Source organism: Sinocyclocheilus anshuiensis, unplaced genomic scaffold (genome assembly GCF_001515605.1).
Source record: "Sinocyclocheilus anshuiensis isolate Anshui unplaced genomic scaffold, SAMN03320099.WGS_v1.1 scaffold853, whole genome shotgun sequence".
Lineage (NCBI taxonomy): Eukaryota > Metazoa > Chordata > Actinopteri > Cypriniformes > Cyprinidae > Sinocyclocheilus > Sinocyclocheilus anshuiensis.
In genome coordinates this window covers 411,701-430,393 of record NW_015558598.1, presented here as the reverse complement: position 1 = coordinate 430,393, position 18,693 = coordinate 411,701, and the positions used below count along the sequence as shown (strand labels likewise).

The 18,693-nt window shown below is 38.1% G+C and overlaps 2 protein-coding genes across 6 annotated transcripts in view; one reads left to right on the top strand and one right to left on the bottom strand.

Annotated features, from left to right (window-relative positions):
• Nucleotides 1–5,164, top strand: part of maml2 (mastermind like transcriptional coactivator 2) — a 69,678-nt gene extending 64,514 nt beyond the window's left edge. For 4 of the 5 annotated variants that reach the window (XM_016475847.1, XM_016475845.1, XM_016475846.1 and 1 more), the window contains exons 4-6: nucleotides 1,576–1,743; nucleotides 2,199–2,307; nucleotides 3,592–5,164. In XM_016475847.1, the coding sequence (XP_016331333.1) occupies nucleotides 1,576–1,743; nucleotides 2,199–2,307; nucleotides 3,592–4,442 (1,128 nt within the window). In that variant the 3' untranslated portion in view covers nucleotides 4,443–5,164. The remainder of the gene's footprint in view (nucleotides 1–1,575; nucleotides 1,744–2,198; nucleotides 2,308–3,591) is intronic. The other variant, XM_016475849.1, reaches the window with a different exon arrangement.
• Nucleotides 5,165–6,048: 884 nt separating this feature from the next.
• mindy4b (MINDY family member 4B) overlaps nucleotides 6,049–18,693 on the bottom strand; it is a 15,593-nt gene continuing 2,948 nt past the window's right edge. The window contains exons 3-14 of the mRNA XM_016475831.1: nucleotides 17,926–18,020; nucleotides 17,814–17,841; nucleotides 12,963–13,139; nucleotides 12,444–12,566; nucleotides 9,741–9,835; nucleotides 8,781–8,946; nucleotides 8,628–8,693; nucleotides 8,458–8,528; nucleotides 7,832–7,904; nucleotides 7,574–7,750; nucleotides 6,765–6,945; nucleotides 6,049–6,660 (exon numbers count right to left, since the gene is read on the bottom strand). Of these exons, the coding sequence (XP_016331317.1) occupies nucleotides 6,518–6,660; nucleotides 6,765–6,945; nucleotides 7,574–7,750; nucleotides 7,832–7,904; nucleotides 8,458–8,528; nucleotides 8,628–8,693; nucleotides 8,781–8,946; nucleotides 9,741–9,835; nucleotides 12,444–12,566; nucleotides 12,963–13,139; nucleotides 17,814–17,841; nucleotides 17,926–18,020 (1,395 nt within the window). The 3' untranslated portion in view covers nucleotides 6,049–6,517. The remainder of the gene's footprint in view (nucleotides 6,661–6,764; nucleotides 6,946–7,573; nucleotides 7,751–7,831; nucleotides 7,905–8,457; nucleotides 8,529–8,627; nucleotides 8,694–8,780; nucleotides 8,947–9,740; nucleotides 9,836–12,443; nucleotides 12,567–12,962; nucleotides 13,140–17,813; nucleotides 17,842–17,925; nucleotides 18,021–18,693) is intronic.

Sequence of the window (18,693 nt, the reverse complement as noted above, 5' to 3'; positions counted from 1 at the left end):
CTGGCGCAAGCTAAATTAAAGTGATTATTACATTTTGAATATGGATATTTTTCTTACAAAAACGCATCAATTCGTTACAGGAGGTCTTTGTTAACCCCTCGGAGCTGTGAGAGACACTTTTTTTTTTCATGGGCGCTTTTTATTGAACTTCTTTTGGACTGAAGCCTGGGGGTGAGTAAAACGCAGACTAATTTTCATTTTTGGGTGAACTAACCCTTTAAAGTGAATAGATAGTACATGACTAACTTGAAACCGATAACTGTCTCTTTTCATTATTGATGATAATTATGCTCGGCTGTCATGCAAGTTAAAGGTGCAATAGGTGATTGTCTTCAGAAACATGGATTTGCGCTACGCCACTGTCTTCACACACAGACGAAACTTACTAGAGAAGTGTGAAGTGTGATATTATATACCTCTGTAAATAAATACTATTTAAATTCACGTCTCGCACACTTTAATGCCCTTAGCATGGAACAGCTCGCTTCAAACTGGAATCATGGCGGAATATCCGGTGATGTACACTTCAGGGCACTCACGGTCGAATAGAACAAACGTCGCATGTGATAAGAGATACATATGGAATGTGCAGAGCAGGAGGGCGCGAGGATTGGAATTGGGAACCGCTGATGTAGCCTATTGTAATGTTGTCTCTGGTGTTCTGGTCTGTGAGCGTAAATGCGTTCAGGGGGCGTGGCCTTGGACGGCGATTGCAGGGAGGGTGGGACGTTCGCTTTCAGTGCTATCAGGCTAAAGTTAGCATTTTCCAAGATCTCCTACTGCACCTTTAAGTTCTTTATGGCTAAAATAGCAGTGTATTGCCATGTAATCAGTGTTTTAGAGGAGCAACTAACATGAAATATCACAGGCTGAATAAGAGTGCATTTCAAGGAAAGTGCAAAAATCGGGATAAATAGGCCTATGAGATTATCTGTTATTGCGTGCCTCTGCCCTGTGGCGGAATAAATCGGTCCTTTGCTGCCAGCAATTGGGTTGCGCCCCATAGGATCAGTCTCATAAAAGTGTAGCAGGGCTTGAGCGCGGCTATCAGTCACACCATAAAACCCGTGCTACTGTATGCAAAAAAAGTCCTGAGAGCCTCATTGACTAGGGTTTCTAATAAATGCATGTGAAATAAAAGTGATTTAAAACAGAAAACTAAGTGTTTAAACAACAGTCTGTAAGACGGTGCTTTCTAAATAATATTAGAGCAAGCATTTATTTACAGTGCATGTGTCACTACAGGCATATTAAAATGACAGGATGTTTTGACAATTTCTGACTAATTTGTTCTCCCTTAGGTACCATTACGTCCCCATTATGGATATAGCCATGGATGTGTTTTCTCTATGTAATAGAACAGTGTGGGAAAGGCTATGGAAAATCCCTATCACCATGCACAGGAAGTCACATGTGAACAGGGACTGTGTAACATCAGATTGACTGTAAACAAAGCTTGCCCTCTAGTGGACTGATCGTTCAATCACAGCAGGATGGAATGCAGTAGCTGGTGTGACATTTATTGATGTGCCATTTAAATGTGAGTTATAATAATAACACGCTTTCCATTTGTAGGGAGTTTCGCCAGGACCTCGTTTACCAGCGAATGGGCATCCTGTAGATGTAACATGCCAGACCCAACAGCAGAGGCCTCCGGTTCTCAGTTCTCAGCAGAAGAACCCAGGCCAGGACCAGAACCTTCAAAGATCGCTGGGTCAACCGCAGCTCAACATCCCTGATACAGTGAGTGCTGCCGTTGCTTCTTGCCTAAATACGGTGGTTTTATAAATGTTTTCTGATAGGTAAATTAATTTTATAGCTCACAGAAAGAGAGTTAGCTATAATCTACTTAAGTGTCACACATTTGTCTCAGGGTAAGTTTATTTTTCAATAAAGTCAATTTCTGTATGGGCACATACCTTAAAGTCATGGCCACAAAACTCTATTGAATCTCTTCCACTATTCATTTAGCATTGCGTGACAAGATGCCATACATGTATGACAGATTATACAAAGTAGGTTACTACTGGACCCTGCTTTGATTGATTGATTGATTGATTGATTGATTGATTGATTGATTGATTGATATATATCATAACGGCACCCCTGTGATTGACCACTCACATTTTGGCCAATTGTAATCTATAGAACTTTTATTCCTAAACTACAACAATGTGCTTTTGCTGTCAATTTTTCAGGAGAAACTGAGCACACAGGATAAGTTCAGTCGTCATCTAACACGACCTCCACCAGACTACAAACAACCTCGCAATGGAGTTGGAGCTCAACAGCCAAGCTTATACGCAGGTGTGGAATGTATTTTCATTGTCCTATAATATGGGAATGTAATATCTAGTTCAGTCATGAAACTCTAGATGGCACAGACTGATAGGACCTTCACATGCAATCTGTTCAATCACATCATTTACTACGCATGCTGATTGGCCTCTGCTGATTCTGTAGCCAATGAGATTTCTTGCTCAGCATTTAAATAGGCTGTTGCAGTGTTCACCCCAAGCTCTTCCTGCAGCACGCTATCAGAATTCCTCTAAAACCTTCCAGCTCCACCTGTCTACAGCAAGTCCGTACTGGCTTAGCAGCAGCAGGATGCGTAGTAGATCTAGTCTGACAAAATACATCAGGGGTTCTCAACTCTGGCCCTCAGTGTTCACTTTCCTGCAGAGTTTAGCTCCAACCTTGATCAAACTGGCCTGCCAGTAACTTTCTAGTAATCCTGAAGGCCCTGATTAGCTTGTTCGGGTGTGTTTGATTAGGGTTGGAGCTAAACTCTGCAGGAAAGTGGACCTAGAGGGCCAGAGTTGAGAACCCCTGAAATACATTAACGTTAAATGCATCAACATGCTAAAACTGTTCAGAGTTGTCATGATTGAACTACATTTAATGAAGTTAATGAATTATACTCACACTGATGATGTGGTACGATTACTTGAACCTAGGTTTGGATTAAAGGGGTCATATGATGTTGCTAAAAATAATATTATTTTGTGTATTTGTTGTAATGCAATGTGTTTACGTGGTTTAAGCTTCAGAAAACACATTATTTTCCACATACCATACATTATTGTTGCACCTCTCTGCCCTGCCTATCTGAAATGATTGGCCAGCTATCCAGTGCATTGTGATTGGCTGAATACCTCAAGGATGTGATGAAAATGTTACGCCCCTTACCATATTTGGAAACACACAGCATCTCCACGACATGGTGATGGCGGCATCTATACTACAGCGAGAATAAAAGTTACAACTTCTTTCTTTGCGTATACATTTGGGCGATGTTATGCAAATCTTCGCACACTGATGTAGATTTGTGGGGGCGTGTTTGAATGAGGTGTTTTAGGAAGGTGTGGATGAGTCTTAACTTTTAGAAAAAATACCTCTTTGGCTTTGAGACTTTAATCTGTCGACTTTACGGATCTTATATATGCACGGACAGCTTGTAACATGCCAAAGGCAAAGCAAAACATGAAATCGCGTCATATGACTCCTTTAAGCAACCACACCAAATCTTGACTTCGATATGAGTCATTATCAGTACGCTACTGCTTGGTAAATCAGTATTTTACATCACAGATCATTTTTATGAATATGCAACAGGCAATGGGTCAGACCAAAGTGACATCCAACCCTTGTCATGCCACCTGCTTAATGGACAGGGTACCAAGATGGTGCCCATGTCAGTAGAGAGAAGGTTTCCACTTGGACAAGACCGTAATTCAGGACCCACAGGTGCTCAAGCTTGCGCAAACCAGCTCCGACAGCAACCCAGCAGCCTGATCCGACTAGGGCTTCAGCAAAACAAGCCTCAGTTCCATGGGACAAACAGCCAGAGTGCCACTTTTCAATCGAGCACTCAGCATGTGAGGACGAGCATCAGTCAAGATTCCCTGCTGGGGCAAAGATTGGGTGACATGATCACCAATACCAGCAGGATGGACACTGCTTTGAACTGGGTGAACAGCGCCAAACAGAACGGAGCTCCAACAGGACTAGATGTCAAAAGGCTCCCCAATACAGTGATGCCCCAAAGTGACATTCATTTTCCTCCAAGGTCTATTTGTCCACCTAACCAGGTGGCACCTCATTCTAGTCTGCTACCCATAAACCCTGCAATCAGAAGCTCTGCTCCCAGAGCCAGTCAGCCTAGGATACCCCCTCTACCTGGGGTGACTTGCCTGACACAGTCGTCCCCCAAACAGCAGGGCTGTCCGACCACATTTGGAGAGCTGAGCCAAAGCCCAGCAACTTACCAGAACAACCGGGCAGGCCGGTTGACCTTTGATTTCTTACCAGAGGATGATAACACGGTACCAGGGATAAATGCAGACTCAGATTTCATTGACTCCCTGCTCAAATCAGGTTCAGGCAATGATGACTGGATGAAAGACATCAACCTGGAGGAAATTCTAGGTGGACATTCATAAAATAGACTCAAAGCATCAGAATTTAGTTTGAACTGACTGTATTAGGAGCCTGACGTGAAAAGCCTGTTCATTTTATTATTTTATTATCCCTCTATTTGTGTGGAAAACAAATGTATATGTTCTATTATATTGTTGGGTTGATCCTTCATACCATCTACTAACATGTTGTACAGTTTAATGTTCATGGCTTCAGTGTTTTAAATCCACCACACAGTACCCCCATACCAGTTATTATTCAAATGCTGTGAGATTTCTGTTAGATCTTTTGTTACCAATCCATTAGCACAGAGATTAATGTAAAATAAACTGTGATTCGACTGCCATGATAGAGCCATTGAGCATGACAGCGGCACTTAAGAAGCAGTTTTTTTTTAAACTTTGTTATACTTTGTTTGTTCTGGCTCTTATAGTTCAAGGTTCATCTTAAATGTTATAATATTGAAATGCTTTTGCATAACATAAAAGTACAGATCTGTTTTGAATATCCATTCTGAAATTATATATCAACGGGTATTAAAAAGAGCCATTTATGTATCATTTTATTACACATCCAAAAGAGAAAATCTGTAAAGGGAATACACATATGTTCAGAATGTTAGATGTTAGATGTAACTGATAAGGTCGACCTTCTTTAGAAAGACGTTATAAGTTCTTATTGGTAATATTGTATTTATACATCTGTATCTCAGTATATCAAATATTTTTTCTATTTCTTTTCTATAATGCACTATAATTCTGTCATAAAAGTGTATATCCTATTATGTCAGTTTAGCCTTTGATAATAAACTACATAAAAGAAGAACCTTTACAGCACATTTTGACAATTTGTTTTCTTATATTTCAGGTCAAATGGAAGTGAAGTGCCACAAGGCTCTTTCTTAGGTCCTCTGTTGTTTTTACCTGTTTCAGAAAATCTGATAAAATCAGCAGTAATCCATCTTTTCTACATTGAACACCTGTTAGATTCCTAAACAATTGTAAAATACTGATCCTTATAAAGTCCTTAGTATCTAAGCAATCTTCATTCAATCACACTGTAGTCCATAACTCACTAAATTCACATGATGATTTTTAATTCTGAACTATAAAAATATAAGCTTACCATCTTTTGTTTTCCCATTCTCACAAACAAACCAAATATCAGTCATGAGACCAGTCTATAAACATTAAAAAAAAAAAAAGAATATATATATATATATATATATATATATATATTTTATTTATTTTTTTTAGATAAAGTTATTAGGTAACACTTTACATCATGGTTCTATGTTAACATTAGTTAATGCAAAGTAACAATGAAATAACCATGAACAATAATTTTACAGTATTTATTAATCTTGGTTAATATACATTTTTACATATATTTGTGATGCTTCATGGTATTTAGTCAAGTCAGTTAATTATGATGATATAACAAATTCAGAATGAATAATAGAACTTTTGTTAATTAACATAAATCTAGACTAATAAATGCTGTAAAAAAAAGTTAACTTACTGAACCTTATTGTAATGTATTGCCTTTCTTTAATTAACAATACTGGCATGCAGCAGTAATTAAATTAAAATATAAAAATAAAATACTACATACATGATTTATACCAGATAGGAATCAAAGACTGCAAGGCTTTGAATAACGGTCTTGACTTAAATTGATTAAACCCTGTAACTTGAGACATCAGCTTTTTCCATCATGACTTGAGACTTGATACAAGCAATTTGAACCCATATCGGATCTAAATAGGACAAAAACAGTATGGAGGCTAAATAATATAGCACCAGAATAGACGTAAACATCTGTGGGACATGTGTAAACTAGATTTGAATATATTTCTAACAATCAAGAAAAAGACTTCGCTTTTTTGCCATGTGTTTACATATTTTAGGTTTTCACTTTTGTTAAATGCTCAGATGCCAAAATGGTCAAATGGGCAGGTTGTGAAAGGTAATGTTATTAAGGTTCACAAGCCAAAATGAAAGTCAAAAAATTAAGCCCAAATCAAAACCAATAAAATATTCTTTATTGCAGGCCAGGAGAGATATGCTACAAATCAGGTGACCTGCTATAATCCTCTTCAGAAAAAAGGCACTGTCCCATTCCAGTCAATAACAGAACCCTCCCACTTGGTCCTAATGGTCATCTCTACAGATGGAAACTTTTTCTCTGGGTCTCCTTGAATATCATTATTTTCAGCCTCCCAGTGATGGGAGTGTGTATCTGAAATACAAAAGAGCAATACAATATATACATTTGAAATGTCTGGTTCACACGATTATAACAAGCAGGCGGCAACAGGCGTGGGCAGAAGCTAATGACTGTACCTATGGTGAGCATTGTTGTGTTGAGCTGAGTTGGTTGGCCATTGTAGAAGTAAAGGTGGAAAAGATGTTCCATCTTCCAGTCAGAGAGCAGCGAACGGTTTGGGCTGAACAAAACACTGTATGTGCCATTGATGTTGCACACCCAGATAGGTAGCTTGGGGGTTTTCAGCATACTGCCCACCTTAGGAAAAAAGGATCAACTCAACATGGATGCGTTCAAAATATAATAGACTACAGTGCAGTAATACAGAAGCTAAGAGGCCAAGTGGGAGTCGATACATCAGCACACTTTAAGTAAAGACATACAAAATGAAACCAGAAAAGCATTCATTCACTCTGGGTATTAGCTTAGAACAAATCACATAAATCAAAAACATGCAGAAGAAAAAAAAAAAACCTGGAAATGATATCAAAGATTTTCCACAGTTGATGCTGACAATGTATGAGAACACAAGGACGCAGGATTTCTTAAGAATGCATATTGAGAAATGTCTTTATTATGCACTAAAGTGACTTCAAATTCAAGGGCTTCATTTTGAACATTATAGGTTCCTCAGAGAATATGCCCGCTTTCTCTCTCTCTCTCTCTCGCTCACTCTCTCTCTCTCTCTCTCTTTTTAAGTGCCTAGAGATTCTCCAAATCAGTATGGCAATCTCGGGAATCACAACTGGTGGCTCAAGTATCTTGTTTTTACAGCATTTACTCATTTGTTGCCTATATTTGACCTAATGAAAAATTTTCAGAGAAAGTGACAGAGAAAGACCAAACCCCTGAAACCCCCAGAAAACACATAGGATGGGTGTAGTACTAGGGGGAGCTGTGCATGGTGGATTTGTTCTCTGTTCCAGAGCAGATATCCGACGTTACTGCGAGTCAGGACCCCGTGGAGAGGCTGGGTGAGTGCTTCGTCTTGCTCATCGTTCAGTGACGTACCGTTGAAGACATGAGGGGTCGCACGGCCCGTCAACAGCAGGTTTAATAAAGCCTAATGAATGCAGAGATAATTTGACGCAATTAAACACTAACAAATCACATGAACAAAAATCTTTTAAAAAACCTTCCTTACCTGTCGACAAACAGAGTTCCCCAAGCTCACATGCAAAAGATGAGTGGTGGTACAGTCAAAGTCTGCCCGTATCCTACAAATTTAGAGACTTGCGTAATTCAGTCACTCATTTAATTAATTTAAAATACTAAAATTATTTTAAAATTATTAAAATACTTTATTTATTCTTATTGCAGATCCATATTCTTTCATCAATTGACTGTGTTACAAATTAAAGCTGACTAAAATAATGAGGTAGTTCTTAGGCACTAGAGATGTAGAGTATTAATGATTAGAAAATATTTGTTTCTAAATATACTAGTGTTCAAAAGCACACATTTTTAATGTTTGTTTGCATTTATTTGATCACAAATACAGCAGAAACAGTAGTACTACTGTATGTCTTACGATTTAATTGCAATTAAATTACAAATTTAATGAACTTTTTTTCTATTTTAATATATTTAAACGTAGTTTATTCATGTCATGGCAAAGCAGAATTAGTATATTATACATAATCCCTCATATTATATATATAATTTATTTTTTGAAACAGTGTAAATGTCTTTACTGTCACATTTGATCAATTTAATGCTTCCATGCAGACTAGAAGTACTACTTTCTTGCAAGAAAACCTGTAGACATACCTGTCAATAGTCCTGGAGAAGATAAGGCTATACAGAAAAAGTATGATTCCATGGCTTCCTTCTTCCTTAAACTACACACATTCAGGTGAAAGTTAATCCAGCATAAATGCAAGTTTGATACAGCCAGTATTTCCTAATAATACATCATTTTTGTTTTTAAATGTACCTACACATTGGATGTGCTCGCATATAAATGATCTAACATCATCTTTCTTTTTAAAGGTGAAAAGCTGCAACTGTGGAATTTAAAAATAAGAAAGAAATTAAACAATTACAATTTTTTAAGCATGTTTTGTTAGCATGTTTTCATAAACTGCATGTACTCTCTCTGTGAAGTTGTCCAGTTTGTAGTCCATGTGGGGGGTGAAACAGCGCTCTGATGTGACCAAGCAGACGGTGGCTGTCTGCTCCTCACCAGCTGTCCACAAGATGTCAGTTAGAGCGGCTGCCAGCGCCTTCCTCTGCTCCTTCTCCCCTACCGTCATCACACTGAGAACGAGAGACAGAAAGAGTCTGTCAGAGCTGTGATACAGTGGACTGTGCAGCACCACAACATTCTCATTTCAGTTCAGACCAATCAAAATCTTTATTTGAATGACACAAGTGATTTCAACTGCAATATACTGTATGTATATTATCATTATACATTCTTATTATTTATTATTGTTAATAATTTTACATTAGATTATAGAAATAGCAATATTTTGGAGCCCTTAACCCCACTCCTACCCCAACCATAAATGTGACCCTGGACCACAAAACCAGTCATAAGGGTACATTTTCAAAAGCTGAAAGCTGAATAAATAATCTTTCAACTGATGTATGGTTTGTTAGGATAGGACAATATTTGGCCGAGATACAACTATTTGAACATCTGGAATCTGAGGGTGCAACAAAATCTAAATATTGAGAAAATCATCTTTAAAGTTGTCTAAATGAAGTTCTTAGCAATGCATATTACTAATAACAAATTAAGTTTTGATACATTTACGGTAGGAAATTTACAAAATATCTTCATGGAACATGATCTTTACTTAATATCCCAATGATTTTTGGCATAAAAGAAAAATCGATAATGTTGAGCCATACAATGTATTTTTGGCTATTGCTACAAATATACCCCAGCGACTTAAGACTGCTTTTGTGCTCCAGGGTCACAAATGTTCTGACAGAAATGTAAAAGTTACTACTGGCTGACAATCTGAAATCTTCCCCTCTTCCATGGTTATATCCCATACAAATATATAAACTTGGAAAAAAGAAAAAAAAAATTAATTAATCACCTTTGCATTGTGCACTCTGAGTTCATTGGCCGGTTGAAGAGCAAATATTTAATAATATAAGCCTGAACCACCATCTGAATAGCACAGGCTCCTCCCTGCAAGAGAACAGAAAGAGAAACACTGTTTAGGCTCACATTTGTCATGCATTTCTCTCAAAAATTCCACATGACAATTTCCTTTAACTGTAATTGCCATTTCAGAATGCAGGACTTCCATGTTAATGATGAAACACAACAAATATGAATATGAATAATCCAAAAGCTACACTCTAAAAAATGCTGGGTTGTTTCAACCCAACTTTGGGTCAAATATGGACTAACCCAACTTTTGGGTTAAAAATTTAATGTAAAAATGTAACCCAACGGTTGGGTTACTCCATATTTGGCCCAAAGTTGGGTTGAAACAAACCAGCATTTTTTAGAGTGTATAATTAAAACAATGTGTGCCAGAAGGTTTTGTGTATTTATAGGGACTGTTCATTAAATCATGTTAGGTTTTTATTTGCTAGAACTAACATGGAACTGTTTTTTAAACATTGTTTATTATAAGAAATATGTCTTGAGTACCAAACCAGCATATTAGAATGTGTCACTGAAGACACTATAACCCAGGGGTGCCAGTGTCCTGCAGAGTTTAGCTCCAACTTGCCTCAACACACCTGCCGGGAAGTTTCTAGTATGCCTAGTAAGAGCTTGATTAGCTGGTTCAGGTGTGTCTAATTGGGGTTGGAGCTAAACTCTGCAGGACACCGGCCCTCCAGGACCGAGTTTGGGCACCCCTTCTATAACCAATCGTTTTGGTTACTACTGTAACCTCTGTTCTCTGATGGAGTGACACTAGGGGTTGCAATTGGGAGCCTCAAACACCTTCAGAAAACTCCGGTGAGAACTTGCCAGGTGGTATTTGCATGCCACTCATCCATTCATACATACGGATATAAAAGATGATGCCGTGCTCCAGTCATTAAGATTTGTGCTGAGGAGCCGAGACAGTGTCCCAGTCATTTTAGTGGGTTGTTCTGTGTTGTGAAAGGAGGGACACCAAGTCTGGTTCCCTCCATCAGGGAACGGAGGTTACAATAGTAACCAAGATGTTCCCTATCTGTCGCTCAGAAACGCAAACCGTGCCGAGCCGAACCGTGCCGTACTGAGCCGTGCCGAGCCGAGTCGTACCACACAGTGGAAAAGCGCCATTAGTGACACTAGGGGTCCCTCCCTATACTAAATGTCACAACCAGCTGAACTGTGTTATGAGGTTTGGTGAAGCAGATGCAGACAGGCTGCTGTGTGCCCAATATTAGACTACGACATAACCTTCCCAAAGCCCAAGTAAGCTGCCATTGTTCCCTGGTTCCATAAAGAACCTTTAACATCTGAAAAAAAAAAAAAAGCTTCTTTGTGGCGAAAGAAGGTTCTTCAGATTATAAAAAGGTAAGAAAGAGATGGTTCTTTAAAGAACCTTTGACTGAATGCTTCTTTGTGGAACCAAAAATGGTTCTTCTATGGCATCGCTGTGAAGAACCTGTTAAGCACCTTTATTTTTAAGAGTGTAATGCCAGTGTAATCTGCTAATGACATGCCCCTCACTTCACTTCACATGCATATTTGCTTAGCCGCCTTAGTTTAAGCGTACCAATGATCTATGGTTAAGAAAACGGCCAACATTTCAAGCTCATTATGCAATAATGAGGTGGCGGGTAGTGATGCAATGTTCAGACAATTGTGTCGGGCTAATCAATCTGAAGTCATGGCTTCTCCATGAAAAAGACGCATGAGAAGTGATCTACTAAAGCGTGTAACACAATCCTTCTTCACTTATATAGCTTGCAGTTCTGGCAAAGGGGAAGTAACTTTATTAACGTGATCAAACATAAGGTCAACTGTCTCAAGTTTGTGCTTTACTAGAAGTATTTTTCCAATTCCTCTAAAAGCAGGCATTTTAAGAACTGTTAAATCTGTTAAAGTGTCAAATGAGAATGCTATAACAAGTCAAATTGATTCAATTTAAGGTAATTCACTCCAAAAATAAAAAGTTATTACGACATGCCAGTTTTGAATTCAAGATGAGAATGTCGATTAGTTTGTCCTGTTATGCTCCATGGGAAATAACATGTGGTTTTGAAATAACAAGGGTGAGTGAATAATGACAGAATTTTCATTTTTGAGTGAGCTATGCCTCCATTTCCAGACTGCACAAGCATAATAATTTTATGTATAATATTTATTAGTATAGAGCCCTGTACATGTGACGATTGACAATGATTTAACTAAATTAAAATGAGGGGGGAAAAATTACTACAACGTGGCCACAACTTTTACACAAATGAATAAGTCTCAGGAATGAATTTACTTCATTTGTAGCAACAACAATATCTTTTTTTTTCTTCCTCATGTTATGTGCAAGGCCCTGTATATTAGTGCAAATTTATCACCATCAACATTCTTTTTACCATTTCCATTATAAGAACTCCAATTTCATTTCATGATGTATTGCATTTAGTTTACCTTTGACATTTGTTTAGATACACATTCCCTTCACTTATGCATAAACAAGAAAGTTGCATATTTGTCTCTTCGTTAAGTAATCTAAATGAAAATAAAATTCATGTTTAATGTTTTAGAAAATGTTACAATATCCACTTTTCAAGGGTTTATACCCAAAACTATGACGGTGGCTGTTAATGAGAAGTTTTCTTATACTCACCACCCTCTCAGTCTCCAGAGCATATGACATGTCAGAAAAAGGCTCCCGAAACTTGAAGAATGATTTCTTCCACTCATAGTTGAATATATGGAACGTGTTCCCAAATAAAATATTCCTTAAACTCTGTATGAGTGACAAAGCAAAATACAATATGTCAAAATAATAATAAAAAAACCATGGGGGGAGGGTATTTTTATTTGTTTACAATAAAAATCAACACCCAGATCAAGCTAACACCACTGAAATGTAGGTTTGCAATCTTATTATTTTATCATTATATTTAACTTTTTTTCTCTAAGACATTCTGGTAGATTTTTCACCCATTTAGTGGAATTAGCAGTAGTTATGACTAGACTAACCAGATCTATTGCTTACAGTTCTAATAAATAAATGATGAGTCAATATCCTGTCTTTTGTCTCCGGGGCACATGTATACACACACAGCTCAAGTCTGTTATGAGACACATGGGAAGCATGAGAGCAGAGGGTCAAGTGACAGGGTCATGTTCCACGACTCACCACCGCCAGCTCTGGTGACAGCGGTTGCCCACCCAGACTCGGAGACACTGTGAGGGTTCGAGGAATGGAGTAGGGCGCTGTGAACTGCTCGTTCTGTGCTCCAATGTGATGGGCCGAGGTGGCAGGTCTAGAGGAGTCGTCACTGTCCTCTTCAGATTTGATCTTCTCACTAGGTCTCTATACAAGTGATAAAGTGAAAATGTGCAGTCGTTACTGTATACCTTCTACCTTGTCTTGTCATTAAATTACTTTTATTATATAATCACAAAACATTTTTTTTTAGGTTGTCTGACAAATCCCAGCAGGCACACAATGTCATAAGATGTTGATATTTGGTTAAATTTCGGTTGCGACGTCGGGTGACCAAAATTCAATGTAAATTCAACGTCTAATGTCAATGTTAAATTGATGTCCAATACCGACATCAGCTGACGTTGTGTAACCAAAATCCAATGTTAAGTCAACATCAAATTGACGTCAAATGTTGACGTCAACCCGATTTTCATTTTCAACCAAAATGCAACGTCTGTCTGACGTCATGTCCAACGTCAACCTGACGTTACATAGACGTCCGGTGCCTGCTGGGATCACTGCATATAGGATCTTGGTTTATTTTTATTTTTTATTTATTTGTTTGTTTGTTTGCAGACAACATAACCTGGTCAGAAGTTTTGAATAATTAAGAAAATATAATGCTTATAAAAAAAACTTTTATGCTCACCAAGGCTGCATTCATTTGACAACAATGTAGTAAAAATATTAATAGCGTTAAAGAATGTTACATTCAAAAGAACTGATTTCTGTTTTAATATATTTTAAAATGTTACATTTAAAATCTGTTTTAAAAAAAATTATAAATTTCTGACACTTTTGATCAATTTTATATTTCCGTGCTGTAAAAAAAAAGTATTCATTTCATTTTGATCCATCCATTAATCAATCAATCTTACACTAAACTTACCAGTTTCCACAAAAATATTAAGCAGAAAAAAAAAAAATGCTTTGCCATCACAGGAATAAATTGCGTTTTAAAATATATTAAGACAGAAATCGGTTCTTTAAATTTTTTTTTTAATTTTTACTGTATTTTTGATCAAATAAATGTAGCATAAGTGAGCAAAAGAGACTAGAAAAATAAGAAAAAATAACAATGAAATAAACAAAAAACTTAATTGCTCTTAATTATTCCAAACTTTTGACCGGAAGTGTACAGTATGTAGAGGTTATATCACAATTTTTGTTTCAATTTATATTTACACATTTGAAGGTGAGGCCTACACAGATGTGGAGTAACAAGGTGCTTAAAATCTCACTTTTATCCAATGCTAATCAACATTTATTTTTGATGATCAAAGTAGCCCTAGATCTAATATTTTTGTTACATTTTTTAACATAACGTATAAATATTACTTATACATTTATATTCTGTCTATTTCTAACCTCTCCTTATAACTCTTCAAACAACAGAAATCCCAAAAGCACTGTTTCTAATCTTATTAAGATGCCAGGTTTGAGATGAATGAGCCATCATCAGTAGATAACTCACATTTTGGTTTCTCTTCACCTCCTCTTGAAGAAGCTCTATGTAGCTCAGCCTGGAGTGCTGCAAACTCTTGATGGTTTGCAGAAGGTCCTGATAAGCCGTCATGATGGCTTTTACATGCACTCTACTACTGCATGTATATTCGCTTTCACACATGACATTGTGTGGATATGCCTAGTAAACTGCCTTAGAGGTAATGTGGTAGCAAACATACACCTCTCTTCCAGTCTGTGATACTGAGTTTGTTGAGAGGATTGCAGCCACACAGGCACACGCATACTCTCATCTGATTGGCTGACTGCGTGTCATGGGAGAAATTACATACAGCCACCTGAGAGCACAGGGTCTGAAGTATCAATTATTGAAATATCAGACTTAACCACATAAGAATGGCATAAGCGCACGGGACGTTATATTTACATTCGCACCATTTAAGAGGTGTTCACACAGATGCGTTATTGCATTAAAAACCAGCTGCAAGCACAATAGAATGCATCAGAACACAAGTTAGGAGACGTGTTTTTAAATATTTAGCAGAAACATTTCACCACAAAATTAAAGTTCTGTCATCATTTACTCACCCTTGAGCAATTTCAAATGGATGTCACAATAGGATGTCTGCCTATATACACTTTACAAAATATTGACTATAAGCCTCCAAAAGTATTCCAATGTAATATAAATTCATTCACAAAACAGACAAGTATCAGCACATCAGAATATAGCACAGAGTTTGTATATTACTTTTATTTAAATTTTTCATTTTGAGTCTTGAGTAACCATTAATTAAAGGGATACTCCACCCCAAAATGAAAATTTTGATGAGATCTGATCGATCACATGTCACTCTCTGCATCACTGTAGCGCCATTTTGGAGAATAACCACTGAACGCAAGCAGCGTACACTATTCTGTGTCAGCCGCTACACAAGGATACGTTTTCTACGTGTATTTACACTTTGATTTGAACTAAAACAGCGCACCCGTGCAGCGCGGCTGACACAGAAGAGCGTACGCTGCTTGCATTCAGTGGTTATTCTCCAAAATGGCGCTACGGTGATGCGGAGAGACACAGAGGGGACGAATTGTTGAATAAAGTCTGTATTTTTGTTTTCTTCATGTACAAAAAGTATTCTCGTCGCTTCATAACGTTACGGTTGAACCACTGATGGCAAATGGACTATTCTGACGATGTCTTTCATACTTTACTTGACCTTGACAGTGTAATTTACTTGGCAGTCAATGGGACAGTCACAAGCCTCCCGGTTTTCATCCAAAATATCTTCAATTGTGTTCCGAAGACGAACAAAGCTTTTAGAGGTTTGGAACGACATGTGGGTAAGTAATTAATGACAAAATGTTCATTTTGGGTTGGAGTATCCCTTTAACCTTCTGGTATTGTTCAGAAATTTTTGACTGAAAAATTTTACGTTTTGCTTTTTTAGAATTTTTTTTCTACATCGGAATGGAAAGAAACGTGGTAAGGGTTCTGGCACTTCCTATGTGAAAAAATAAATAAATAAAAATCATGGACATGATTCGAAAAGGTTAAACGGTCTGGAAAAAAAAAAACACTTGTCACACTTGAACCGCTTTTCCACCGAAATTACCTGGAACAATCTGTCCCAGGAACTTTTTTCCCGCAGACCTGATGCTGTCTGCATTTCCATCGCGGTCTAAAGTACCGTGAAGATTAGGCAAATAGTCTGGTGACGTAGGTCTGCGTGCGTTTCTCAATACCAAGTGCGCAAATTTCAGACTTTGCGTCCTCGGTAGTTCAGACTTCGCGAGTTCGACTCGGGAGTGTGAATTCCCGGGGACGGAACGACGCAAGTCCCGTAATTCTGTCAGTCAGCTCGCCTCGGCTTCTGCAATTTTCCTCACTGTATTTACAATAAGACGAAATCGGCGAAGCACATTTTCAAATAGGCGCTGTCTTTCTAAAAAAAATGCAGATTTTAGTTTAAAACAACTACATTCTCTCCTGAAATACTCTTCAAACTACATTTCATGACACAATAACAGTAATATTTTGACAATTATGCGAATATGGTGGTTGAAATACAATGCTGCGTGAACTCAACCAATCAGCATGTTCAGCGCCCAAGTCCCGTCCCCGAAAGTTCCGGACCTTTAAAAAAGTACTGCGGCCCTGTCCCAAATGGAGCACTTCATTTGCACTTGCAGTCTTACGGACTTACAATGGCCACCATGTGCACATGTCCGTTTAGTCCACAAGCGTCCGTTATGTGCCCTCGATCTGCACTTCTGCCGAGCCCGCATTGGTGGGGTTTAGGGTTTAGAGGGTTTAGGGTGCCATTTCCCAAATGGCACCCTAAACCCTCGCGGTCTTCCTCTGAGTCCGCGGGACGTAATGCTGCTTTGACTGTCGGGTAGAAGTCTGCTGCGGAGCTCGCCCCAGTGCGGATCGAGGGCACATAACAGCAGCAAAGGGGGCGCTCGCAAGCACCCTTCTGAACGCTAAAATGATGAATGGGACACCTTATGGTCTCGTGGACTTAACAGACACACGTACGCGGCGGCCATTGTACGTACACATGAAGTGTTCAATTTGGGACAGGGACAGGAACTTTCTGAGGGGTACATTTTTACTGAACTTTATTTAGATCCTGGTTCCTGCGTGGAAACACACCGAGTACCGGCCCAAAGTCCTTAGTTCCTGGGGAAAGTTCCTGCGGTGGAAAAGGGCTTTTGTACTTGAATTTGAACGGAATGGGAAGTGAATTTCATTTGGTAGAAATGTTTACAGCACTCAAACAATTTTTTGAGATAAGGTCATTTTTTAGATATCAACCTCAAATTTGGAACACAACTTGTTTTTGTATTTATGTCTGATTTTCTCAGTTTTAGAGTAAACCATGTTTTGGAAAAAAATTGTAAAATAGTATTTTGGTGCATTTTTAATAATAATAAGCCTAAAATTCAACATCGTTTTTTTTTTTTCATTTCAGCAATAATCTAGCAAGTGTCTTTTTCAAGAGACCATAAAATATCATAGAATACCCCTAAAAATGCAACATATTAAAAAAATAAATAAATTAACAAACTAAAATACATAACTAAAATATAGAACTATAGAAATATAGATTCATGTTTTGAATCATACCCGTTGGGAACGATGTGAAAGGGAATAAATTATGACAATTTTGTCATTTTGAGCTAAACTAGTACATTTTTGCTTTAAAACACAGCGCTTGTGAACGCATCCTGGGTATATGTCTAAATTAGAAATAGAAAACATGTATCAATCCAAAAATAAATTAATAAATAAATACTACTAAGACTTACTTTAACATAGCCCTGTGGTAATTCCAACCTGAAAGGTAAAAACAGGTGAGTAAACATGGAGGGTCGTTGGGCAGCAGAAGACAGCAGACAGTGTGCGTGCGAACGTGCGTACCCGTGGGAGTTAAATATCTCTCTCCATTTACCCAGTTCCGCGATCTGCTGGAGGATTTCATCTATTTCACTGCTCGCCTCCACATCAGTGTCCATCTGCAGGTGACAGGAAACATCACACTAGCGTTTAGTTCCAGTCCCAACTTTCCTGCCTCGTGTTCCGCAGGATTCCAGGTGAAAGAGTCTCACAGCTCCCCCAGGAACACAAAATAAAAGAATATAGGCTACAAGTGAGACAAGCGCCTTGTTGCTTAGGCTGCGTGCAGACAGGACGCGTTCAGGCGTACGATTTCTTTGAGCGTTGCGTCTTTTGAACACGAGAGCGCGTCCTGTGTGAGCGCGTTATTATTGTGCACATTAGTGGAACGATACAGTAAGCCTACATTTATGCACTCTTAAAACGGATGTGTTAAAAACAACACAACCTGTCTTATATCTTAACACACCTCTGTGTCATGTTAAGGACAACACATTTTGTGTTAATTTGAACTCAGCCAGTGTGTTATTCTTCTTAACACGTTGATATTCTTCAAATATTTAAATAGTGCACCTTTAAGAATAGCACATCTATGACACAAATTGTGTGATTTAGGACACATTAGTGTGTTAAAAAAACCGGATGTCTTAGAAACAACACAACCTGTGTTATAACTTAACACACGTGTGTCAGTTAACAGCTTGTGGAGTGACGTAGACAGCAATGTGATTGGATGATAGTTAACACATATTGTGTTGGACACACCTGTTTCTCTCTATCTCTCTCTCTCTC